The sequence below is a fragment of the Xiphias gladius genome, chromosome 4, assembly GCF_016859285.1.
Source record: "Xiphias gladius isolate SHS-SW01 ecotype Sanya breed wild chromosome 4, ASM1685928v1, whole genome shotgun sequence".
NCBI classification, from domain to species: Eukaryota; Metazoa; Chordata; class Actinopteri; order Istiophoriformes; family Xiphiidae; genus Xiphias; species Xiphias gladius.
The window spans coordinates 17,551,554-17,577,762 of record NC_053403.1 but is presented as its reverse complement, the minus strand read 5'-3'; the positions used below and the strand labels follow the sequence as shown (position 1 = coordinate 17,577,762).

General features: G+C 39.5%; 2 protein-coding genes across 5 annotated transcripts; both read right to left on the bottom strand.

Moving 5' to 3' along the window:
• Positions 1-25: 25 nt before the first annotated feature.
• On the bottom strand, positions 26-6,602 carry trmt6 (tRNA methyltransferase 6). The gene is made up of 12 exons (XM_040125528.1): positions 6,221-6,602; positions 5,782-5,912; positions 5,460-5,569; positions 4,667-4,758; positions 4,480-4,563; positions 4,259-4,383; positions 3,932-4,102; positions 3,489-3,646; positions 3,146-3,231; positions 2,315-2,417; positions 1,881-1,967; positions 26-693 (listed from the first exon to the last, which is right to left on the bottom strand). Exons 1-12 carry the CDS (start codon positions 6,325-6,327, stop codon positions 532-534), a joined length of 1,416 nt encoding a protein of 471 aa, XP_039981462.1. The 5' UTR covers positions 6,328-6,602; the 3' UTR covers positions 26-531.
• Positions 6,603-8,354: 1,752 nt separating this feature from the next.
• On the bottom strand, positions 8,355-25,436 carry fermt1 (FERM domain containing kindlin 1). Of its 4 annotated transcripts, none has more exons than XM_040124645.1 (17): positions 25,321-25,436; positions 21,490-21,567; positions 19,535-19,694; positions 18,647-18,744; positions 17,762-17,897; positions 17,460-17,597; positions 15,906-16,089; positions 15,690-15,792; positions 15,440-15,547; positions 14,151-14,282; positions 13,913-14,016; positions 13,280-13,404; positions 12,714-12,820; positions 12,332-12,556; positions 12,095-12,219; positions 8,992-9,133; positions 8,355-8,852 (listed from the first exon to the last, which is right to left on the bottom strand). In XM_040124645.1, exons 3-17 carry the CDS (start codon positions 19,683-19,685, stop codon positions 8,679-8,681), a joined length of 2,052 nt encoding a protein of 683 aa, XP_039980579.1. In that variant the 5' UTR covers positions 19,686-19,694; positions 21,490-21,567; positions 25,321-25,436; the 3' UTR covers positions 8,355-8,678. The 4 variants fall into 4 exon arrangements, with proteins under 4 accessions (XP_039980579.1, XP_039980582.1, XP_039980581.1 ...); XM_040124648.1 differs by having other exon boundaries at positions 13,913-13,962; XM_040124647.1 differs by lacking the exon at positions 25,321-25,436 and adding an exon at positions 25,118-25,169.
• Between the last annotated feature and the right edge of the window lie 773 nt (positions 25,437-26,209).

Here is a 26,209-nt window from a genome sequence, read left to right as displayed (position 1 = left end):
GGAAAACAAAGTGTTCACACAGGTCTCTTTAGTACTGCTTTTTAATTCTGTCCAGATACAGATGTAGCCCACAGTGACGCTTCATAAGCAACTAGATCATATAACAAACGGCACTTTCCGCAGGGATAACAAAATTAAAAAAAAGTTATAACCTCTAAACTGGAGAGTATTAACTGGTAATAACTGCATTTTTACACCTGGTCTCAAGGCATGAAACACAGACCTGTCACTTACTCTCAACACACATTAGGTTATTTCAGCAGTTCCTTACGTAACAACATAACATAACATACTCTGAGCTTAGCGTCTAAACTGTCTTAAAGTTTACTCCTCAGCATTATGCCTTCATCTACACTGATCTGAGTATACAAGACAGGAGAAAGTGATCTGATGAATGCAAAACAGACACTCTGTCTCCTTTATTCCAGATGTGTCAAATCAGTTCAGCAGAAAGGGAAGTAGATGCTTGAGGAAAATCCCTATAGGCCATTAGAACTGTGCCCTTAAAAGATCTGATGCTTCTGTATATGTTTATCCCTCAGTGTCTGTCAGTTTCAGTCTCTTTGGTGCTGGTTCCTCAGCTCGCTGGGAGCCTGCAGGTTTGGAGCGGTCCATGGCAACCGTTGTCCCTGAGAGGAGGTAGCCCCCGCCCCCACTTATCAGTAGTAGAGGATGTGTCCTGTTAGGCAACACCTAGGGACCCGACACAAAAAATACAGTCAGGAGACATTAATTCTACAGGAAGGGCTAGGGGAAATAACACTTTGGTCCTGAGGGGGAAGAACACGTTGAGTACGGAAACACACAGTTTGGCAGTGAGAAGAATTGCTGGGGAGTCTATCTATATCACTGGTTGAGATGTGGTCTGAGGTATAACCCCGTTGAATCAATACAGAAAGGACTGCAACAATGATTTTCTTTTTCTAGCAGATAATAGACTTACTTAACACCAAAACAAGTTGTGGATCAATAGAAAATTAATCAGCAACATTTCTGGTAGTATTGACTTATTCAAATAATTTATTAAGCAAAAATGCCAAACAATAGCTGATTAAAACTAATCAAACGAGACAGTTTTCTGCTTTTGAATATTTTATGTATGTATTTGTTAGACACAACAACCCAATTGATAATGTCACCATAGGCTGCTGGAAATTGTCATAAGCATTTTCCACTATTTTCTGACATTTCATTTACCAAACAAACTAAAGATCGACACATTAATTGCTAATTAAAAACATTGTTATTTATACCACTAGAAGTAATTTAAAAAATACTCTATTGTATTCACTAACTTAGCATTAGACTTGCATGAATTGATTTTTTTTTTTGTACACTTGAGGGCAGCACAACAAACTGTAACACAACATGGTTAGCAAACAGTTGCTTATTTACACATCAAGACACAGAGCAACATTAGTGTCCATTTGGAGCCATCTTTGTGTCCTCTTGACGAATATAAGTCCAATATTCACTCTCTTTTTATATCTGTGTTACTCTCCACTGAAGCAAAATCTCCAGCAGCTATATGTTTACAAGCTAGTCCCTAGCTTTGTCTGTCTGCCCCTTGTTGCTGAGGAGGTAGTTTGAAGTGGGTTTTGGAGCTTTTCAGCTGTAAAGAGCTCCTGACAAATCTGTAAAATGTGCTTATAACAATGTTGAGTCTGGGTTAAAACAGTAAAGTTTTTGACCGTAAAACCCAAACAATGAGCTGAAAAACGCTAAAACAGTCTGTCAGGCTGGGGGGGGAGTGCTGAGTAAAGGGAGATTTCTCCAAGACATTCAACAACCCTTTTCACATTACACATGATGATTTGATTTATTGTTAATATATATCATTGATTAGAGCAGCTATAACTGTACCAAAACTACACCCTTACCTGATAATGTCTTAGCCAGGTGTCTGTGAGTCTGAGGTTGACTGTACCGCCATGTTCCTTGAGCTTTGTGTAGCACTCAATAAGAGGCTGCAGAGAACGAGGGGGAAGAGATGGAAAAAGACACATTAAGAGGAGGACTGCAGACCCAATGAGTCAACACACACACACACGCAGTGATCTTTTTAGCAACATGAGCACAACAGAGGTAAAAGTGCAGGGACGTGATAAGCATTGTAGCCCCTTGGCAGCGACAGGGAAGTCCACTGCAGTAATGCAATAAGGACATTTCCTGCTGAAACTTTAAAACTGTGTGCAGAGGCAGCTAATGAGAGATCCTTCTAAGATAGTGAGGGACATAAGGGAGTAAGGGACAGTAAGGAACATCAACATTGTTGTGTGGTTCTAGTAAATGCCACTAGTCATGATGATCTTACCTCTTTGTATTGGGAGTAAACGACAAAAGGCCTGGAGGGGGAGAGGAATTTTAGCAGACCCATTAGTACAGGACACGGGTGAAAGCGACTGGCTATAACCAACCTGCAATTAGAAACAAACAGGTGATAAAGCAAACCTGTCTGATATGAAGTACACTGTCAGCAGCACACTTTGTTATTGGAAATGTGTAGGCGGGCAATATTGTAATTTAGCATATCAGTGATGTATGTGACCTATTATGGGAAAACTTAAGGATTTAGTACCTTCCTACAGAGGACATTCATTTCATATTCTATAAAGCTGGATGAGAGTCAGTAAAAAAGGCTGATTTAGGACAGTCTTGAAAATTGTGCTCTGTTTTAGTGTTTATGATATAGCTGCTATGATGTAGAGGAGAGGTAAGTCAATAAGTTAACCAGATCAATACTTGTTCTTCTGACTCGGATGACCCCCTCACAACACTTCATCCATCAATCACCAAAGGGCTATAAAGCAAATTCTTAATTTTATATGACAGGAAACTGCAAAGCAATCACTTTGTTCACCTTGTAAGGGCACTGTATGGTAATCACTTCGCATGAGCTCAGAGGAAGGTAAATGATTTATTATGACTTTTATGGACATACTTAACATTACTTTAATTATTATTAATCAATATTTCATCCCTGTAGATCTATTTTAATTACTGCTGTTGACGACATGGTGCAATCCAGAACTGTTAAAACAAAGGTGGAAGAGAAAGAGGCCGATGCTAAAAAGAGCGGAACAGTGCAGGGGGACAGGCAAAAAAAAAAAAAAAAAAGAAAAACTAAACTAAATCTGACACCAACCCGTCTGCATTTCTCCCTTCCAGCAGGGTGGCAGCAGCTGCCAGTTTCTTCCGTTTCTCCTCTAGCTTCACCTTTCTTTCCTGAGCCTAGAAAAAAAACAAAAAACAAAAAACAAAGTCAGGGTAAAGTCAGTTTTTTTATACTGTCTTCAAAACATAAGTATAACTGTGTGATTATCAAAAAAAGTAACTTGGTTTATATGTGGAAAGAAACATCAACTGATATTCTTACCTCTCAACAAATGATTTTATAAACATAGTGACTATTTCCTGCTGATTACAAGAATATAAGGAACAAGTTAAGAAATTTTTTTGAAAGTGGGGTTAGTAAATATTGGACATACTTTGGCTTCTTTGCGTTTATCCTTCTCTTTTTCCTCCTGGTCCTGTCCTTTGTCATCACTAGTGTTGGTCTCCAAGCTCTGTTCCTCTGGACTGCCCTGCTGTTCAGCCTCAGGCTGGTTTTGCTCCTCCTCTTCAGCCATGTTAGAGTGCTTTTTATCTGGAATTTTGGAAGATATGTCAGTGAAGTGTGATAGAATAAATACATGTCATAATGAATGACTCGTTTTGATTTTTCTGACTATTAATTATTTTTTCATTTTCTGAATTAGCTGATTAATCTAGTCTATGTTTTGTTTTATAAATGTCAAAAATAATAATAAAATGGCTATCAGAGGAACACATGCAAATCATACCATTTGTTCAGTTGTAACCAGGAGCTGTAACCAGGAACAACAAGGCTCTAAACATCTTGGAGAGATTTATAAAAAAAGGCAGGTCCTACCAGCACTTGGGTCTTTGGCAGTGGTGTCCAGAGTGCCTGCCAGCAGAGCGTTGACATGGCAGATGGGAAACTCATGCAGCATATCCTGAAAATGTGCAGGGAAGCCAAAGCTCTCCACACCCGCCCGAACAGGTCCACTTCCTGGGTACATTTGAATCACTGAGCCATAGCCTGAATGAGGAGGAAAGAGAGGGCTATTATGCAGAGGGCAAAGAGAAGGCTTTGTTTAGAAAGTACAGAACAAAAATACATTCTTTGTATAGAAACAGCTAAAATCCTTTGGTCAAATAGATAAAAACAGCAGAAAAGTTCACAGGTCTAACGTACCCCCCATTCTTTCCATGATGGATCCCAGCACGAGACCAGCACAAGTCTCAAACACCAAAACTTTGCTGCCAGCATGGATGTTTGCCAGAGTCAACATCTGGGCAAGTGTGTCGTACCGCAGGTGGCTGCATAAGACAGAAATATAAACATCATATACTCAGATCTTTCTACTCATTAAAAGACAGCTTTCACACATTCTGTTAATCCATGTGTTGACTCACCAGATCTTCCCTGGTTCACGGCCATGGTACATCATAGCGAGGATACGACAGGATGGTCTTAGAATTGTCACAGTATTTTCATACCTGGAAAAGCACAAGATGGGAACAACTGATAACACTAATTACTGCACTCTTCATTATCTTTATTCTGTAACAGATTGTGGTTGTATAATTAGAAGTGACTCACTTTTTCTTTTTCTTCTTGATGTACTTATCCTGGGCATACTCGGTCTTATCTCTGAATGTGGAGCTGTTCTCTATAAGCTGCTGAATGATTTCCTGTGGATCACACGCGCAAACTGTCTCTCAGCTCTCTTCTGTCATACTTCATCATTTTATCCAACAATTTAAAAAAAGGTCCCATCACAAGGCAAAAACCAACAATGTCCTGGGTCATCTCTCAATATGTTTTGACTTCCCTACCCTACCTGTGGCAATCCTATGAGATTTAAATATTTAACAGTAGGTCACAAATACCTAACTGCATGGTAAGTATTTACCTGAAACAGCAAAACTGTAAGTTTTAGCAAACATTACTCAAACAGGACTAAACAGTCAATTTGTCGGGGACTATTTTCAGTTGCAGATTAATACACATTTGGTGAAGGGATGTGTATTAAGAGCACCAGGGATGCGTATGTGGATTTACTCTAATTAATCTACAGAACTACAGTGCCGATGGTCACCGTGGTAAAGGATCATGTAACCGAGCATAAAAGTGTGGCTCATTTTTGTATTTTCATGTTTTGTTTTGTTTTTTTTAAACATCTTTGACACAGATGAACAAGTTTTATCAGAGCTTGGCTACACAGACAACACATGTCTAGTGAGATCTACTCACTGTTGGTTTTGGTCTTTTCGTGGAATCTGACAATGATTAAAAAAAATTGCCAGTGTTATTTTTTAACGAACAGACCCAACACCTGGCAGTACTATGATACTCTCCATTTATGTATGTAATTTCAAGGCTACTGATGTACCTGACCATTCAGACCTTGCTCTTTTAGCGTCTCAATGTCATCCCTGGTCAGTTTCTGTGATTTTCCATCATCTACAATATTTCTGTTGTCTGTTCCTGCCTCCTTTGCATCTGGGAAGAACAGATAAAAATATTACTCAAAGTGAAAATGAAAGTAACAGGATTTCAATGGTCTTTTTTACTGGTTCAAACATAGTCTGGAAATAACGTGTTTATTAACATGCTTATCACAAATGAATGTGCCACTAGAGGCATCAAATAAGTCAGCAGTAACTCAAATATGAATGCAACTGCTGTGTGGCATTAAACAGCAGGTTACACACCACTAGAGCTCTCTGTGTCCTTGAGCTTCTGTGGCTGCAGGGTCCCTCCGGACACAATCTCAAATGTGGTGCTGTACAGATGACCCACTGCATTATCCAAGAAGAACCACTGTTTCTCAAAAATCACCTTCCTGTGAGTTAACCAGACAGAAACAAACAAACAAACAAAAACAGTAAAATGGCCTCAGTTCAGCATCCCCTGTACAGACATGTTGCAGTATCTGCTGTTAGCATTTGTAGGAGCTACACTATTTGGGCATTATGTTATGTCAGTACCTAGGGTCTTAGTGGTGTGAAACTAACAATTAATTTCAAAATACAAGTAAATATCTATCACTAGTTAGATGCCAGTAAGACACCAGTAATTTCTAATAAATTAAGCACAAAATGGAGCTTATTGACTGTCTAAAAGGCGTATATTTAACAGTTTTTGACTTACTTCCTCGGTTGAATTTGCATAGCTTTGAAGATATCTCCTCGTTTCAACACAATGAAGTCCCCCTCTTTAATTCTGTACTGCGAATCGTCGTCTCCGTTGTCCGCCATGACAAGACAGATAAACTCACTAGTAAGCTGCGAGGTAAATGTCGACTTCAGCTAATTAAACGCAGTTGCCGTTGACAAGGCACAGTTCAAAAAGGCACTACACTACCCTGCAGTAAAAAAAACAAAAAAAAAACGATACGACAAATTTTTATTTCCACGTGTTAGCTTTCATTTCCCTAACTTCTCAGTACGACTAAACGATTGCAGACTGTAGACATTGCCATGCTTCAACGTAATCGCCTGTGATTGGCTGAGTGAGCGTCACTGAGCTTGGTAGCCAACAGAAGCGAAGTGCGATGACTCTTGGTAAAAAAAAAATGTAGATTTCAGAATCATCGATAAACTTGGACTATAGTCAGATATACTTACGAGAGAAGGGGGGCGCTAGAAGGGGAAGTTTAGCCATGGTTCACCATGTCATATGATTTCATTATGGCAAAGATGTCACAGTATCTTGCATTCAAATTGAAGGAGGTATATAGCTGAAGCTTTATTTATTATTTTAATTTGTAGAATAACTTTGTACAGTCCCAGAGAGGAGATGTAGAGTATTCCCATTCTAGGTGATTCATTATTTGTGTCTGTTTTCACAATATTTCAGCATGTTTGCTTACACAAATCGTCTCTTCTTCATAAAGGATAGGGTATCGCTGTATATTTAAAGATTTGGAATATAGCGAGTAGTTGCAATATATTACAAAATGTACCAATTACTGTAGACTTTTATGAATTGTAATAAAATATTTACATGTTTTTTCCACATACCATTTACCATAAATATGAGAATAATTGTGAAAAGGATGATATGCATTAATTCTGGCCAGACTCGTTTTTCCTGTTGAGAATATTTACTTTTTGTTTAATGATCAATTCCTGAACACTATGTTGAATTCATGCTGGAATGTATATAGAAGAATACAGTCAATACAGTATTTATCAACATGGGAGCTGATACTGCAGGATTGCATTTCAACACATTTAATAGTTTTTGTGCACCCAAAAACTGTTAACTGTGTTGAAATGCGGTCCAGCAGATGTGTGACCACGTGATCACCCAGCCTGGGTGGGTGAGTTTCATTTGCCACCATGGGGCCACAAGCTGGAGTTTTATAACTGATTTTAAACCAATAGTGTACAGCAGTGTAGCAGTGAGGCGACTGAAAGAGCATAAGAGATCGTCCTACACAGCACAAGAAATAACATGATTTGGTCAAACTGAAATAAATAATGTAACCTGGGAGACATATTAAGTCACTAGAAAGTCTCAAGTAATTATCCAATGACCCAATAACAATCAGACAGTGAGTCATAGCAACTTAAGTTAAAATCTATAAGTTCTATTGAAGTTATTAAACAGCATTATTGTAGTATTAATTTACTGCGTTAAGTCATAACGGTGACTGTGAGTTGAAATGTGTCAAACATCCTGACTTCAGTTCAGTTCAGGGCAATTTATAATTACATTTTAATAATATTTAAATGTAATTTTGGGTTGTGTGTTGCCAATATGGAACAGCTGGCATGTCACTGTATTAAAAATACATACAAAACACATTTTTTTTAAAAATCAGCCATTTAAGCACCAGAATTGCAGCTGATCTGGAGTAGGTTTTTCAGCACTGGGTATTTTCTGAAGCTTTCAGTGTTTCTGAAAGCAGATTATAATTCACATTGTTTAGGAAATCATCAAGAATTCAAGACATCCTCAGAGTTCTTGTGAATTTTGAAGCTTCTATTTTTAGGCTGTGTGGCGCTAGTTCACAGTAAAAGTATGGCTGTATATGCATCCCATACAGTAGCTATGACAAAATAAAGTATGGCATTTACTTGTCACATTAAAATGAACATGAACAGGAAAAAAAAAAAAAAATCAGATTCTATGTCAACCACGAATTCTGTTTTCTTTGACCACAGATTCTAATTTTTAGTTTAACCTTCAATGTAAAAACTAAGTTCAGTTTGTGTCTCAGCAATTGAACAAATGTGAAACAAGCTGTGAAATATAAAAACACCCTTTATTATTTTTTTTACAAACATTGTGCCTGTTTGAAACAAGGACATCTCTTCACCTTAAAAAAAATTCTTACAAATATAAATCTTCACTACATAGTTACATCAACACCATTATTTTCTAGTGCAGTGTACATTGCAATCACCTTTTGCAGCAGGAAATATGACAAAAAAATTATGCTGTTGTTGTTCTGTGAGTGACAATGTATCATTTCTCTGGCTGTGGATGTAATACAGTATTACATTTTCTCTGGAAGTGATTTACTCAGTGTTTAGGGTTTCCACAGTCTGTGAACTTTCACATTGTAACGTGTATGCAAATAAACAACAGATATCTCATCTCATTCCTGGCCTCCAGTAAGTTTATGGAACAGGTCTTCATCCAGCGTCTCGTTCTGGTCTTTAGCTCTTGTGGACAGGAAGATGTAACCGCCAATGAACTCATGGACCACTTTGCAGTCACAGCTCAAACAGCAGAAGGCTATTGTCACATTCTGGTCAAACTCTATGGTTACCTGGAATAACATACAGTAGATTAAAGATTCCTGTTTCTGTGGTAATGCTGTCTTCCAAAAAAGCCCAAAGCCCAAAAAAACAGCTTCACTGAATGAGGAGACAGGTGAAATCATAATATATGGCAGACCAATCGCCCACCTGTCTTATCTCCCAGTTGACATTCCACTGCTTCATATTGGCGAATCTCCATGTGGTGACAGGAAGGCCAGAGGACATGTCAATACGAATTAGACGGTTGTACGAGATCCCCAGAATCTCATCCTTCTTACCGCCTTTAAATCTGAAACACATGTAAAACAATAAACTCTCAAATTATCATTAGGAAATAAAATTAAAATTTATATATCTATCTATATCTATCTATATCTTTCTATATATATCTATCTATCTATCTATCTATATCTATCTATCTATATATCTATCTATATCTATCTATCTATATCTATCTATCTCTATCTATCTCTATATATCTATCTCTATCTATCTCTATCTATCTCTATCTATCTATCTATATCTATCTCTATCTATCTATCTCTATCTATATCTCTATCTATCTATCTATCTCTATATCTATCTCTATCTATCGCTCTATCTATCTATCTATCTATCTATCTATCTATCTATCTATCTATCTATCTATCTATCTATCTATCTAACCAACTTAAGAACTGGAGGCCAGTTGCCCTCCTCTGTACAGACTATAAGGTGCTTTCCAGAGCCTTATCAAACAGACTTAAGGACGACCTGGAAATAATTGTAAATATAGACCAGACCTATTGTGTACCAGATAGGACAATCATGGACAACATTTTCCTTATACGAGATTTTATTGACGTTTGTAAATATTATAATGTAAATTGTGGGATATTGTCTTTAGATCAGGAAAAGGCTTTTGACAGGGTGGATCACTCTTACTTGTTTTCTGCACTTAGGGCTTTTGGTATTGGTGATGGTTTTCTGGCTTGGGTTGGTTTACTGTATAAAGGTGCACAATGTATGGTGAAGATGGGGACGGGGCTGAGCCGGCCAATCCCTGTACAGCGAGGGATAAGACAGGGTTGTCCTATATCAGGTCAACTATATAGCTTAGCTATTGAGCCCCTGCTGTGCAGGCTGAGAGGTCGGCTCAGTGGTCTCTCACTGCCGGACCTCGATCGTCCTCCCACTGTTTCTGCGTATGCAGACGACATTTACATCTTTGTTTCCAGTCAAGAGGATGTTCAACATCTGCAGGACACCCTGACTCTTTATGAACAGGCCTCATCTGCACGGTTGAACTGGAAAAAAAGTGAAGCTCTGATGGTGGGACAGTGGCGGGATCAGGCAGTGCCCAGTCTGCCTGGAGGACTCCAGTGGGGGAAGGAGGGGCTGAAGGTGCTGGGAGTGTTCTTGGGCACTGAGGGCTTTCAGAGAAAGAACTGGGAGGGAGCTAGGGAGAAAGTGTGCGCTCGGTTGTCTAAATGGAAATGGCTGCTACCCCAGTTGTCATATAGGGGAAGGGTTCTGGTTGCCAATAACTTGGTCTCCTCGACTCTCTGGCACAAAGTTATCGCTGTGACGCCACCAAGGGGCCTGGTAGAGGAAATTCAGAAAGCCATCCTGGACTTCTTCTGGTCTGGTTACCACTGGGTCAGAGCAGCAGCCTTATATCTGCCTGTGGCCGAAGGGGGGCAGGGATTGATTAACATCCAGTCCAAAATGGCCGCATTTAGACTCCAGACCGCGCAAAGGCTGCTGTACAACTGTGGCCCAAGCTGGTTCGACACAGCTCGTCTGCTGCTGAGGAGAGCCGGTCGACTGGGCTACGACAAACAGCTTTTCCTCCTCCAACCGGAAACGGTGGACCTGACTGGACTGACACCTTTTTACAGCTCTGTCCTGCAGGCGTGGCAGATCTTTAAGATCACACGTCATACAAATGAAACTCCGGGTATGTGGTTGTTTGAAGAACCGTTGTTCTTCAACAACTTTATACAGACCCGGACGTTGCAGTCTGCCAGCTTGCGAGCCGGTCTCAGGGAGGCCGGCTGCACCAAACTAGGACATCTGATGAAGGTGACGGCAACATCGGTGGACGACCTGGGAAGGAGGAGCAACATCACCTCTACCAGGCTGATTTACAGAGTGGTGAAGGAGGTCAGTGCTGCCCTGCCACAAAACCTGAGAGCATTCGCAGAAAACAGAGACCTGTGCAAACAATGGAGCGAAGGCTGGGAGTACAGCTTCCCCTCTCTGTCCGTCACCCCAGCTGTGGGAGAGTGGCAGGAAGGAGGAGGACAGCTGCTGACGTTCACAACCCCACACCTGGACCAGTTCCAGGCTGTGGGGAAAAAAGCAGCCTATCAAATCTGCGTGAAGGTTCTGAACCTGCGCTCTTTGGCGGGGATGAGGGAGTCGATGTGGACTGAGTTTTTTGGTCCAGGCGCTTCCCCGAAAGGCAGCTGGCGGGCCCTGTACAAGCTGCCCATTGAAAAGTGGACAGCAGACCTCCAGTGGAGGGTTGTACACGGGGCGATAATTACGAACAGATACAGAGTGCACCTGGATCCTGAGCTGGGGGAAGAGTGTGTCTTCTGCTCTCAGGCGGAGACCCTGGAGCATTTATTTTTTCAGTGTCCTCGGCTGGTGACGCTGTTCGAGCTTTTAAGAAGGTGGTTTCAGGGTATCGGGGAGAAATTTTCTTTTGAGTTGTTCATTTTTGGCCCCAGGTACAGCGCTAAAAAGAAGACGGCACATACACTGGTGAACTTTTTATCTGGTTCTGCCAAGCTGGCCATCTGGCTGACGCACAGGAACCGGGTCCAGAACACTGGCAATGTGGAACCTGTGCCGGTTCTGCAGGGACTGTTGAAGGCCCGCCTGAGAGTGGAACACGCTTATTATATAATGATGGATAACGTGCAGGACTTCAGGCACATTTGGGCTGTGGGAGGGGTCTTATGTTCTGTTGGGGGGGAGGGAGAGCTGATTGTTAATTTCTGAGAGAAAATGTTTTTTTGGCAACAGTTTGTTTTTTGCTTCTCTTTGTTTTGATATTTTTCTTTCTGGTCATTGGGTGATGATGTGGGTTTAAAAAATGTTTTTTAAAAATCAAATCTATCTATCTATATATATATATATATATATATATATATATTTATATTTATCTATCTATACAGACACACACACACACACACACACACACACACACACACACACACACACACACACACACACACACACACACACACACACAGAGTACCTGACGATGTAGTAGTTGATACCAAACTCTGGAAGTGACTGCCAGGCCTGGATAAAGCGCATCTTGGCCTCCATTAGGGACAGCCGTGCTATGTTCTGATGAGCCTCTAGGATACGTGCTGTCAGCTTGAAACAATCATGAGAGTCAGATTTAGCAGATATATTTAACCATAACAGTGATGCAACATTTATGGCTGTTGGTAAATTTAAGTATCTTGCATGTAACCCTTAAACGAACCTGTTTGGTTTTGTGCTTCTTGGCGTAGCGTGGGGAAACAAAACATTCAGCATTCATCTCCATCATGTCAAGGTCAGGAGCTGCCTGACCAGGAGGGGGCGCCAAGCTCTTCATTTGCAAAAAGGACTGGATGTTCCTCACTTCTGACTTGTAAGAGCTGTAGGCCATCGTCTTGCCTTTGGAGGCGAGGATACATGCAGCTTTCCACTTGGCGTACTGTGTTTCCTGCAGCAGAGGGAAAATAACAGTACAACAGTCACAAAATGAGTCCCACATTTGTCTTTGTATACACTCTCCTGATGGATTTTTTAGAAAAGGAAGAGATGCCGATTATCAAGGAAAAAAATGCTCATAAGCATGTGGATGAGGAGGTGGACCTAACATTGTCACATCGGATGTACACTTCATTCATCCCATCAGCAACTGGGAGCAGGAGCTTGATGCCAAACTTCTTGTCTGTGACATTGACGTCAGGAACTACCTCACAGCCTGTCAAATGAGGAGGAATATGTTATTTTGACTTTAGCTACAGAAGCAGAGCGGCAAGATACAGTAGATTTGCTAATATAATAATAATAATAAAGAAACTGCAGTTACTGTGGAGATTCAAAGAATACCGCAGAATTTTAGACACTGATTTGGACTACAATAATTAACATTTAGTGCTTTATCCCACGACCAATACCAGGAAAAAATAATTAATCTAATCCATTATATATGATGTTACGTCTACTTACTGTATATACTCCTCCTAATCCAAATTGTACTTTCAGATAACCTTATATCTATTACATGAGAATATCTATGCTTTGTAGAGAATTGCTCGTGCTCACGGGGATTCTCAAAGACATAGTCATACATAATGAGAATGCTTAAATTGAGGGTTATTAATCCTTAACAATAGACAACACATTAAACATTCTTTCTATATCATTCTTCTTCACTGACCTCGGAGGTGAAACTGCTCTATGGGTTCTCCACTGGCAGCCTCCTTGTTCTTGTAGTAGGAAATGGTGGTGTCCTTGAATACAAACCAGTACTCTTTGTACGGCCGCAGAGTTAGTCTTTTGGGCCTGATTTAAGACAGAAAAAAAATGAAGACAAATGATTGTCTTTGTTTGCGATACAGTTTATGACATTATCTGAGTATAAAAATGAAGACTGGAAGTGGAAGAGAATAACTGTTTTAGAGGGTTTATGAGATAAATTTACAAAAACAGCACATGCTGAAGTGAGCAACTTGACAGAAGTCATCTCCTTTAACCAATTATCAGATGGCTTACATGCCATCATAACAATAAAAGCAAAAATCAGGAAACATAAATACACATTAGAAATAATTAGAAATAATTATATAATACATTTCTGGCGAGAAAATTTTACCCCCGCCCCATAAATTGTGTCATGACTTCCTCTCATCTTGTATGCCCACTAAATTGGGCAGATTTAAGGGTACAGGACAGGTAAAGATTTAAAAGGACATAAAAAAAAAGTTTTAGAGACAGGTATTTGAGAATTTACCCGTTATTACCAATGCCATCTTCATGTGATACAGTATAATGTGTATAAAGGTGGGTTTACCTAAATAGCCGGAGGGAATCTGCCAGCTCTGGAATGTCTGTAATGTCTTCCTGGGGGTGGGACAAACAACAGTCAATTATCCTGTGTCTTCCCGTTACATCACCCTGTTAAGACATGCAATCAGGAGGCCTACCTATCAACTTCAGCTTAAAAACAGGTGTTCTACTGTAACAGAACAGAAAACCTGAAAATTAGAGTAAATATTCACTCCAGTGTACCATCTAAAAAAAGTGTTTACCAGAATTCTGTCTGTGTGTCCGCCTTCAAGTGTCACCTCCAAGTTGGACAAGGCAGCTTCGACTTCATCTATTTCTGGTTCATTGGAGTGGTCCAGTGGTTCACTTGACATGGTCAGTTTACAAATGTGATACTGAAAAGAAAAGAAAGTTTTTACTCCTGATTAGAGAAGCGACAGCTTACTTTCCTAATTATAATGATTAAACATTTAGTTCTGTTCTCCAACATTACTTAAGAGGTTATGCAAGGCTGGCATGAGTCAGAGGGAGGTTTGAGCACAGCCCTGTGTGCCAGCCACTGCATCAATGTGTAGGTGAGTGCAATGCTGATCTTCTTTTGAATCACTGTGATTTCTGAATCACTGTCCCAACAGTTGCAAAATAACAGCTTAACAGATCAGAGATGGGCTTAAATTTAGACACAGAGAATGTCACAGCTAAAACTCTAAAGCTGTCATGGCAATCATTAGCTCCGTAGAGCAAATTTATCTGATGAGGAGCTATAATTCTTACCATACTACTTCCCCCACTACTCAGTCTCTCTTCCTCTATCTCTCTTTGCCTCTTCCCCCCATCCCCCCTCTCCATTGGGAGTTTCCTCTTATCCTGACACGTCCTCGCATGAATTTAGACGCCAGACACACTTTCCCAGAGAGATTTTATTCTGAGCACCAAGACACACACTGTGTATACTTAAAACTGGTTTAGTACACATTACTGTGCCCCTGGAAAATTGTGGGTCATGGTTACAAGCCACTATGAATCAGGATTTTTATATGGTGCTGTGGGTACCCTCATCAAATTAATTCTAAAATTAAAAAAAAAAATTGCATGTAGCAATTGTTAAAGATTTCACCACAAATAATAGCTATGAATTTATATATCTGTCATCAGTTTTACAGTGTTTAAGATTCTGATTTAAGCACTTCTCCAGTGATAACCATCTAAATCTAAAATGGGGACTTTGATAAACTCCTATTGGGTGATGCACTGGCTTAGTGGTTAGCCCATTGCTGTACTCTAATTAAGAATAATAGGGTTTGGAAAATGATGTTATTATTATTCATAACATACGTTTCTAACCTAGCAATTGCAATACAACAGATCCGTTGCCCAAAACAGAAGATTAAATTAAATATGGCAGCCACATCTTTACAGTTATACATTCTTGAAATACAGCCAATTACTACCTTCACAGATCTAAACAGCTGTCTCAATTTTACTGGCTGAGTACTAAACCTATATATAGCACCTTATATAACTTTCACAACTGTGATGGGATATTGTTCACCTGTAGGGAAGCGAACATGAGCATTTCCTCCTCAGTGCAATCTATCAACTCCAGCAGGATGGCCCAGCGAGCCTGTTCATAAAGCTGGGTTATCCTGACAGCATCATACTGAAACAAAAAAATACAAAACATGGGTGCACACACACACTCCAGTTTAGTTCAACAACTTCAAACCAAGTCTGCCCTGCTGTTATTTTGGGTGGTTTCAAATGGAGATTTTTTCCAAAAGGATAAATTTTGGTTCTCTTACTTTGGGATTGAGGTCGAAGAAGACATTGTACTTAAAGCGAAGCAATAGCTTGTCTTCATCTTGAATATCTTGCTCCATGAGGGAACGAGATGAGTCCAACCACCTGTCAATCGCAGCAATAACAAACCAAATGAGCTGAAGATAGAAATATTATCCAAAATGTGCAGCACCACCAATTTTGAATCAACAGTATCACTGAGAGGTTCTGGTGTCTACCCTGCATTGTTGATTGCTTTGTCCAGTAGCGAGAGTGGCTGGTACATCTTGGCCAGCTCAGCAGGCGGCAAGTTTGGCTGAGACTCAGCAAGAGGGTTTTCTCCAAACCAAAGGCTGGTGGCAGACACCGGCATCCCGTTCTCCGGGTCATAGGTTGCTGTCATGGTCTTACTGTACATGAGGCCTTTGGAGTGAATAAAGGATTAATAATTACAGCCAGGTTTACCAAAAAGTGCTAAGATTCAGGATAACTTGAATTTTCAGGAATCGCTGGGAATTTGCACTTAAAGTCCAAATCAACTACCTGTCAGGTAGCATAGGTGGTGAGTCGAAAGAACTTGAAACCAAGAGAAAATTTTTAAGAAGAAGCAATAGTTAGATTGAAGATTTGACAGAAAGGTTTAGAAAAACAAAAAGCATGATGAAACTTGAAAGGTAATAACTGGGTTGACATTAAAGGCGACAGAGATTAAAGATTAGAGTTTTAGTTTGATGTAGCGTCTGAACTGGATCAGTGTAAGAGTGAGAGAGTGGGTGTTCCTGAAGAAGAAATCCTGTAGAACATGACAGCTCCCTGAATAATTCTTTCAAATCTCAATGATGAAAACTGGCCTGGCAGATCTCAATAGCAGTATATATGAATGTTGATCAATTTCTTCCCCTCATGCAGCCAAAGTAGATCATAGAGGAAGGACACATTATACACCAACGTACTGAAAAAAATGTTATCATTACAATTTATCATAGTCATATAAATTTTGTTAAGGCAAAAGCTTTTTCTGTCATGCACCCCTTTGGAAGCTGAACAAAACAGATACATCTTGTTAACCTGAATCTTGACAGCCATGTGAGCATCAGAGACCACTTTTGTTTCCTTAATCTTTTCAAAATTAATCTGAATCATAGATTTTTTTTACAGCTGACATTTTACTTTGTCATAGCAGGAAAAGGTGGAACTAACCATATTAATAATTGCTCCTTTCCAGCAATTAATGAAATGCAGCAGCTAATAATGTTATTAGTTACACCTGTGTTTTAAAAATATCCCCCACTTGTCATATGCAACCATCCCTGCACTGGCTCTGCACTCCTGCCAAGATGCTAGTACTACTATCCAGACATTTAAAATAGTGCAATAACTCTAATGTTATCCATAGTGCAAGGTAATGTAATCCATAAATTCATCATATCAATCAAAACTTTAAACTGCAATTAGACAATTCAACCTTTAAATCAATAAACTGACACACCGGAGCAGGTCCTACAAACACAAAGTGTCAATATTGCACACAACAATTTTAAATTATTGTGCAATAATCATGATCATGATTATAATTAACTGTGCAGCCTTACTGTATTACACTATAACAAAAAGACTAAAACATGCTAACTAACTTAAATAATGATGGAAACTGTTTATTTATTTATTTTTTTAACTAAATTTTTTTTTTTTCACATACACTTCAGATTGTTTTTGAAACAAGATTAGGTTGTTCTGTGCTGGGAAACTTTTTTTTAGCCTTGTTAAGAAACAAGCCCTGTGTTTCACAGTACCTGTGCCTCCTGGACCCCCACTAAGTAAATCGATGTCCCAGATGTCATCTTGTGGTGAGTTCTTGTCTTTCTTCTTCTTCTTCTTGGATGGATCATCTGGAGGCTTTAGCAGGGACAGTTCCTCTGATCTCCTGATGTCTTAAATGGAGTGAAAAGGAGAAGGTGTGAGGTGTCAGTAAGAAAATGGAAGGAAGATGAGTCAAACAAGGACGTTTCTGTCTAAGACATACTAAATCAACAACAAATAACAAAAGCAGCAAGGTGAGAGGGATACTCTGATCAGAAAAGACAGATAAACTCACTGAGTATTTGACAGATCTCTGCCACAGCCTTGAAGACCACACTGGAGAAGCTGACGCTCATTTTGATGGTTTTCATATTTGGAAGCTGCAGCAACAGGGGTTTGTGCTGGGGTGTGTAGCGCAGGTAAGCATCAGCCTGTGTAGCAAAATGCAAAAAATAATATTTTTGACCTCTTTTTCCTTATTGTGCTGATTTGGAGAACTTGTAACCTTGGTTGGGTAAAGGGAAACTTCCTCTGTCCCTTTATGATTGCTTTTTTCACATTTGGTATCAAGTTGGATTTTTTTTTTAATATCTGTGGAATGTATGCACATAAAGGTTATATGTAGTATAAAATGATGTTTGCACATGCAGTGTTAAGTACTGGGTTCCTCGTTTCTAGTTAAGTAGTCTGTTTTTGAGGGGGAACTTTGACACATGAATGTGCATTGCGTTCATTTTGTAAACATTTTCCGGATTTTTTTCAGTGGGAATTGTTGTTTGTATAACTTTGTTAACAGTAGGATTTTGCTACAGTTCTATGGTTCTCTGGGCTAGAACTATACTTGGCTGTACAACATGGGTTTGAATTATACACCAAAAAAATGGTTCGGGGCTGGGCTGTAGAGGTTAACAAAATTCAGTTTGTTAGTAGTCTGATAAGATGAAGCTATGATTTTATTTCAGAAGCTTCCACAGGTGGCTATGTTAAACCACTGATGGCTCTCCCCGCCTTGAGGAGCTGTGAAATCAGAGAATTTAATTATTATGACTTTGAATTGAATATTGTACTGTGCCATGAACATTCAAATAGTTTTTGACTTTAGTTGAAATACATTTCTAGGGAAATTTTGAATTGATTTTGAATTAAAATAGTGAAAGTATATGATTTTGATAGATATTACCTGAACTCCATACTTGTCCAAGGTCCAGTGTGTCTTAAGCAGCCAGCATTTCCTCTGTTCCCACCATAAAGCATGGTCTGACCAGTCCTGAGGAGCCCCTGCAGACATACAGATTCAGTAAAACATATTTGTGCCATTATTAGTACCATATTACTGTCATATTTCAAGTTAAATGAGCAGTTAAAACCGAAAGTTATTGCACACATTTAGCTAAAATATTTCAACAACCAATACTGCTTCTACACAAACACTGGCTGAGTAAGATAAAAGTGTGGTTTTATGAGTCTACCTGACATCATGTTATGGTGCTGGGATGGAAGCTGCCAATTAATGACAAGCTACTTAGTCATATATTACTGTATGTCTCATACTCTTTACCAAAGTTGCCTTCATACTATAATTGCTCCTCCATGTCTATGGATAACTGTAAAGAGATATCAAAATCAGACCTGGCCGAACTTTGGCCCCTAAAGCTACACGAGCCAATGCATTGTGGCAAAACAGTGATACTACAGTGTACAAAAATGTAGAGCAAACAAGGGTGTGGCTTGACTAACAGACCTGCTGTGGCAGCAGGAGAGACCGGAAGCCCTGAGCTTAAATAGTGGATGGAGTTACCCTTTCTACCAGGTAATCAAACCAACATATTCTGTTTTAAATGCAAGCAATTGGAAAATGAAGAGAACTTGATTCCTCATGTGCAGAAGCAACTGAAATTTGTCTATTCTCATGTCTCTCTCCTCTGTAGTTACACATACATACAGTACAGTCAGCAACATTTGATGCCTTTCTCAAGGGAATTTAAATTAGATGCTTCACATTGTAAACGCAATATGACCAAGAATGCAGAATGCGCTATGAGGTTTTTCACCCATCAAAGACACTTACTGATCTTCTCCACCAACTTAAGCATGAGACCTCCAATGTGCAAGTCTCCCTTCACCCTCATCTTAAATTTCATGGATTCATCTCCATCTTTTTGATCCACCTGCACAGACAGCTCCCATGATGTTTCTCCATACTCTGCTGCTGTTATCATTGCCCCGTTCTGAAAATACAGAGGTGAGACAGTGACAGACAGGATCCTCCTAGGTTTAGATATCACCTTCACAGAAGCACAATACAAGGAATATTGGAAGGAAAAACCTGCCACAAACTCTAATTAGATACATAGTGGGGAAATTCCACTACAATATGTTTATTCGTTTCTTTCTCTCTTTTGTTTGGAGGATTAGGAAACATGATGAAAACATGAGTCGGCGGATTAAGTGTTTCCAAACATCCTGTGGGAATGTCCAAATTAACTTAGTATAACTTGGCCAGCAGTTAACCAACACACATCTCTCAGTTTTTCCGTTCTAAGTAGCCACCAGTAGAACGGATTTTCACTTGCTTATTCTGCAGTATCTCTGCAATGATACTGCAGCCCCTGAAGTACTCCTCTCATCTGATACATTTATGAATAAGATATCAGCAAACACACAGTCTGGCAGATGTACTGGCTGGTGCCAGCAGGAAAAAGAGATGAAACTGCACAAAACACAGTATACACAGCAGACACAATGCAGCTTTACAGCTGTTCACATAAAGGCACAGATATAGTGGATGACTGTTGGATTTAAGTTTTATGAGAAAGAGCGAATGGATGAAAGACATCAGGCAGGTAAGAAAAAGGGGAGAAGAGTGGAGGAGGAGCAGGAAGGGTACTGCTGTGGAATGCGTGGCGAGCAGGGACACGAATCTGGTGCAAGAGAGACCATGCAAAACAACACACACTGCACCAATCTCCCTTCATTTCACATCTGAACTCCTAAAATCTGATGGAAAAAGAGATGGAAACTCATGCACACACAAAGTTGTCCACACTGGGGCTATCAACAAAAATACCTGTTTCATTTGTCCTGGGTAGCCCACTGTCTGTGTATACTGTGTAAAATTGTGTTGCTGGGAGGCTAGGTTTAATGAACACATTCTGCTTTCTCTGTGTTGCTCCCTCCTTATGCAGGTGTAGGGTACTGTTAAAAGTTTGACCTTGCGTGTCTGCTGAAGGAATACTTGTTGAGGTGTGTTGGAGCGTGATGAATTGACCCCCAAAATATTACACTATACGCAAAACTGACAAAAGGTTATGGAAGGTACAATGATGTCATTTGGGGCTCATCAAAATGCAAACATCAGAAAATCAAATACATTTTTCAGACACAATATTCAATGTTTTAAAGAGAGAGAGCTCTTATTCTAACTCCTGAAAAGGTCGCCAATGTGAACTGTGTTAAAGAAGGTTTTATTCCAAATTTGAACCTATTATTTTTCATTAACTGGTCAGCATTTTAATGTCTCATTTCCAACCAAAACCACACTGAAAGAGTGGACTTAATAGTGGAACAACTAGAGGAATTCAGCACTGGTTAAAGACAACAACCCCTTGGTCACAATACAACTGCACACATAAAACAATAACAGACAGTGTTCAAAAGCACCATGCATCATTTCTTACTGGGGCAAATATGACAGTGGACCCTGTGGCAGCGACTAGCAAGTATCAGGCCTTTCTTTTAAGCCATAAACAATACTATTGTTAAGTTTTAGTATTCACAGAACACCGTGTCAGCCCAGTCTTAGTATAACAATAATAGTACAATGAAGTTCTACAAAGTAACCATTAACCTCCGTCAATGTAGGCCTAAAAGGGACTATTCCCAATCATATGATGTGTGTTTGTTCGTCAGGGACGTGAGAGTCCTCCTTTAATCAAACCCAGCTAGATAAAAGCACACAAAACTAACGGTAACGTCTTTCCCGTCGCGGAAACATGGAATTTAAAAATCTCAAACCGCTCTTACCTTGATTCAAAGTTGTCTGCCGGTGAGCTTTCCCTAGATTTTCTTCTGTGAAGTGAAATGACCCAGGAATGTGCCTTCCTGTGGGAGTAAAATACACGCCCCGTCCAGACAGGTAGGCAGGGAGAGAGGTGGAAACATAAGAGGAAGTGGGCAAGTAGTGTGCCAAAGATAAGTTTAATCACAGAAGGTTGGTCACACTAATGTCTGGGTTGTCATTTATTTCACCACATTCTGTCATACAGAGCTTGTCTGCAGCTAGTAGCCTCATGACTTCCCCAAAATGAGCTAACAATAACATACTCAGCATTAATGCTAATACACATTAACGTTACATTGTTGTAATAACAATGCACTGAGCTAATATACCTTGGGAAAACATTTGTGTTTAGCATAGCTAAACACAAATGTTTTTATTATTATTTAAAAAAACAAATTATTTGTGTTTCAGCGTGCTTTAAGTATAGCAAACATTACAAATTAACCAACTTTTTTTTTTAAAGGGACAAAAAGCAATTAGCGACATTCAGCCCAAGCTACAGTTTTTCTTAACACCTAGCTTACGTCTTTAGTAAGAAGAATTAGCTCTTTTATTGATAGAAGCAGGTGCAATGATTTGTATCGTTTGCTCGGCCAGGAAAAATTACGTAAAGTTATATTTCATTTGGTTGGGCCTTTCACTGCCAGGATCGGACTGGCTAACCACTGAATAATAAATTTGGAGCAGACCGGACTTATTTAAGAATGCATACTCAAGCAAGCATACAACATTTAAACTGTCAGGTCAATTAAAGTTATATACATTAAAGGGGCAGTCCAGTTCGCCAATCATGGGGAGTACTACTCAGCCTGTGGAAACAATTGTATACGGGTTTCTGTCCAAAAATATTTCCTTGTGCCATCAAGGATTGACATGATAGAAGTGTAGGAACCAGCTTTTTTTTCTGTTTGACCCATACTGGGGAGTGAAGTGCAATATTAAATAGCTGGAATACACCTTTAAGAAAGTAACAAACAACATCGAATTATATATGCAACAACTAACTGTGCTACATAAAAAAGGGTTGCTCTCTATATCAAAATACAAAGTTACAATCTTTAAGAAAGTTTTTTTTTTTTTTTTTTTTTTTTTTTTAAGATTAAAGTTTTCATCTGGTGTCAACCTGTTGAGACAGACTATAAAAAAGGATTAAACCTGAAGGGATTAAGTTTGGACCCTTTCAATGTATATAGTTAATGTGAAAATAACCCATCAAGGGTGTTGCTCCAGTTTACGCGATTTAAAGAGACAGGCCCACGACGTGATGAATAATGGTTTACCTCTGATGAATCAGCCCACCTTTGTTAATGCCCACATCCCACCCAATGAGTTAATCAAGATGAATCACCAGAGTGTGTCTTTTCCACATAACAATGTTGCCAGCTTGTGAAACTACAATAACACATAAGTAAAACTGGTGGCTAGCATTTTTTTTCTATTTGGACGGATGGTGTTCTACTGATAACCAGCCAGCCACACTGAGATAGAGCCAATTTTGTAGCTTTAATATGTAGGTGTGTTTCTTAAGCAGTTGGTGCATGATGCAGACTTCACCTCTGTCAGTGACTTGGTCTTTAGGTGAGCCCATGTGCGAAGCCTGCCATCCACTGGTTCAATTGGTAAGATCATACAGTATCTTTTGGCCTTAGCTGCCACTTGAGCAAAATGCATACTTCGACTAGATGGGACATCTGCCTTATGTATCAAATGGAAAAAAAGAGGCTACATCCCCAAGGGGTAATTGGGCAGCTTGAGCACGGCCGGACGTTGAAAATTGAGTTACATATTAAGATAAATGTCTGTATTTTGAATAAATGACAATCTCCAAATTGCAAAAGGAAGTAATCAGTTCCTGCACAGTCAACGCTAAGTTAACTGAAAATGCAACATTTCAGTCAAAGGCTGTTATCAGGGTTCTGATGCCTAAATAACAAAAATAACTTTCGTTTGCATAATTTTATTTTCCTATGCACCTGTCCACCAGGTGTACATTAGACATTGTACACATTTTTATGTCCAAATGACTTAAAGAGATAAAAGACTTTTGTACTGCATTAAATTAATTTGATATTAGGGCTGCCACTTCTTAGTCAAACAGTCGAAAAAGAAAAATGACATTTTTTGTTGATTAAGAATTCTTATGGTCTTTATAAGGGCAATATAAAGACCATAAATTAGTTATTAGTCTCTGGAAAATAAATCATATTTCTGGCATCAAAGCAATAATAACACAGCCTTTAATAATATTTTATGGATTCCTCTGCATGAATGCATTCATCTGTAGAGAGACAATATACAGTTCGACATTATTCTGTTAAATCGAATGATTGAGTAGTAGAAGAGGTCCTAAGGTTATAAGTGGACTGAGATTTTCTTTCATGTAAGACAGCCTTACACTGCATATTAACAGAGTTCAGTTGCTGCCACATAGTGGCGCCATCAGACCATGCCAGTGTTAGAGGAGCGAAAGAACTACGAGAGTTTGTAAACCAGTTTTGCGAGAAAAATTGCAGTTGCCTCTTACATTAAGATCATCTATCATCCACTTTATCTCATAATATTTTTATCACTGGAAGACAGTTGGTTATTGTAGGATCTGAGTACTGTCAGTTGCTTTTTGCATCACAATATTAAATGTCCATTTCATATTGTACAACTCATATCATAGTATAAAATCGCCCTTTAAATGAACATAGTTTTGCAAATGGAATATTTCTGAGTAACTTTCTGTTAGTGTAGTAACAGTAGCAGACCTGGCTGTCTCACTTGCATTTTCTGCCATTCTAGTAAAAGCACCACAGACTGTCTTAGAGCACATCAAAGGCGTTGTCTCCTTTTTTGATGGAATGGTATTATACTTTATTTATTAAGTGATGAACTTTATTTGGCTCATCCAGGGAAGACAGATGTCAGAGTCAGCTGCCGAACAACACCCCTAGAATTGGTAAATAATCAAGGGCACTTCAGCACGGTGGGTGCTTGCCAACACAAGGGCTTAAACCTGGACGCTCCAGTTGAAGGACCATTTCTTTGACAACTAGACCATTTTGACTACACCTAACAGATTACGTGTAGCAAACTGTCTAAGCTATCTGTTCCAGCTGAGCATTTAGTGCTGGCACACAAGGTCGTCTTGAGTCCTTGTGTAAGAGAGGAAATGTAAATTCCATGACAAAAACAAACAAATAAACCCTGAGCCTCATAAACGGTGTCACTGGTGGACAGGCACATGGAAAATAACATCATTTGGACCTGTCAGACCTGGATGGAGTACAGACAGAGTCCATGTCATCATGACACCTGTGATTCTAATGTCAACATAGTACACACAGTCCAAGCTAAAGTAAAGTACAAATATCAGCTTTACTACAGTGCCTGGGAGAATGATAAAATGCAGTCTTTAGAGTGATGAGGAGAGAGAGAAGGAAAAAGTTTTGAACTTTGGTTTTAGACACAATAAATTACTTCTACTGCCTGAAGCTGGTCTGAACCTACTTGGAAGCGGTTGGGAAACAACATCTGTAGAAGCCTTTGCCGGCTTTCTGTATTTATGGAAAGAGAAACCTCCCGGTGACCTGGGAACACGCTTACCCAATTAGCAGCCTCGCCGACGGATCAAATGGAAGTGAAAACATTCACTGCGGTGACGGAGACGCATCACAATGCCCCATTCATGCTGCCGAGCCCCATGCTTTTTGGGGTGAGGTGGGGCGGAGGGGTTGTTCTTCTCGGGATGTTGTGAGGAGTAAGGATAGACGAGAGAGAGTAATGAATGCAACAAGAAACTAACTTACCTCATCACCTTCTTTGACATGTCGATGGAGACCTCATGCATGGTTCAGAGGTAAACAATGTTCAAAGGTGTTGTTTTCATAAGGTTACCAACCACTGCTCACCTTGGCATTCCACATCCCATGCACCTCAGCCCCTATATCCCCTTGAATGCTCCCACCTCTACAACCAAACACAACCTCAGCTCTTATCCTGTGGGACTAGGGCTGAGGGGGTCAGGAGGCCTAAGAAACAGCACTGGAAAAAGGTGTCTTGACAGCACAGCACTCTGGAGAATAAAGGCTACACTGCCTCATGGCCTGCAAAGTATTACAGCTCTGATTCATTTTCTCTCTTTGAGGCTGTCAAAATCATGTATTTGTTCTCTTTCTTACTTACTTTTCTAATGTGAACTATCTTATTCTTAAGCCACTGACCTCCGTAGCTGTCATGAAATTCCATACCAGTTGCCATTTAAATAAAAAAATGAAACTCAAGACAGGACAGCCTGCACCTGACTTGTTATTTGTTTTACAAATGTCAGTATAATGTAAAATTCTGTGTTGATGAGAGCCAAGCAAACACAGGTGTGATTGTCAAGAGAGGCTCTATGTCTTATAGCAGAATGATTGACTAAATATAGACTCTTTGTTGATAAAAGTGTCTGGATTTGCCTAAATATTACAGACCTCTGCAGATAGATTATTTAATCCTTGAACTGCAGTGAAAGCTCAGTATAAAGGCTCTTTATTTCTAAAATTAATTGTTTATTTATATGGGTGGAGCCATAGGTGCTTCAGTAAATGGCTTCTTACGTCGGTGCTTGTGGATGTTTCCATTGAAGCTTATAAAAATGTTACCAAGCCGCGGCCAATGCTATAAAAATTCCAAATACAAAAAAAAGTTTTTAAA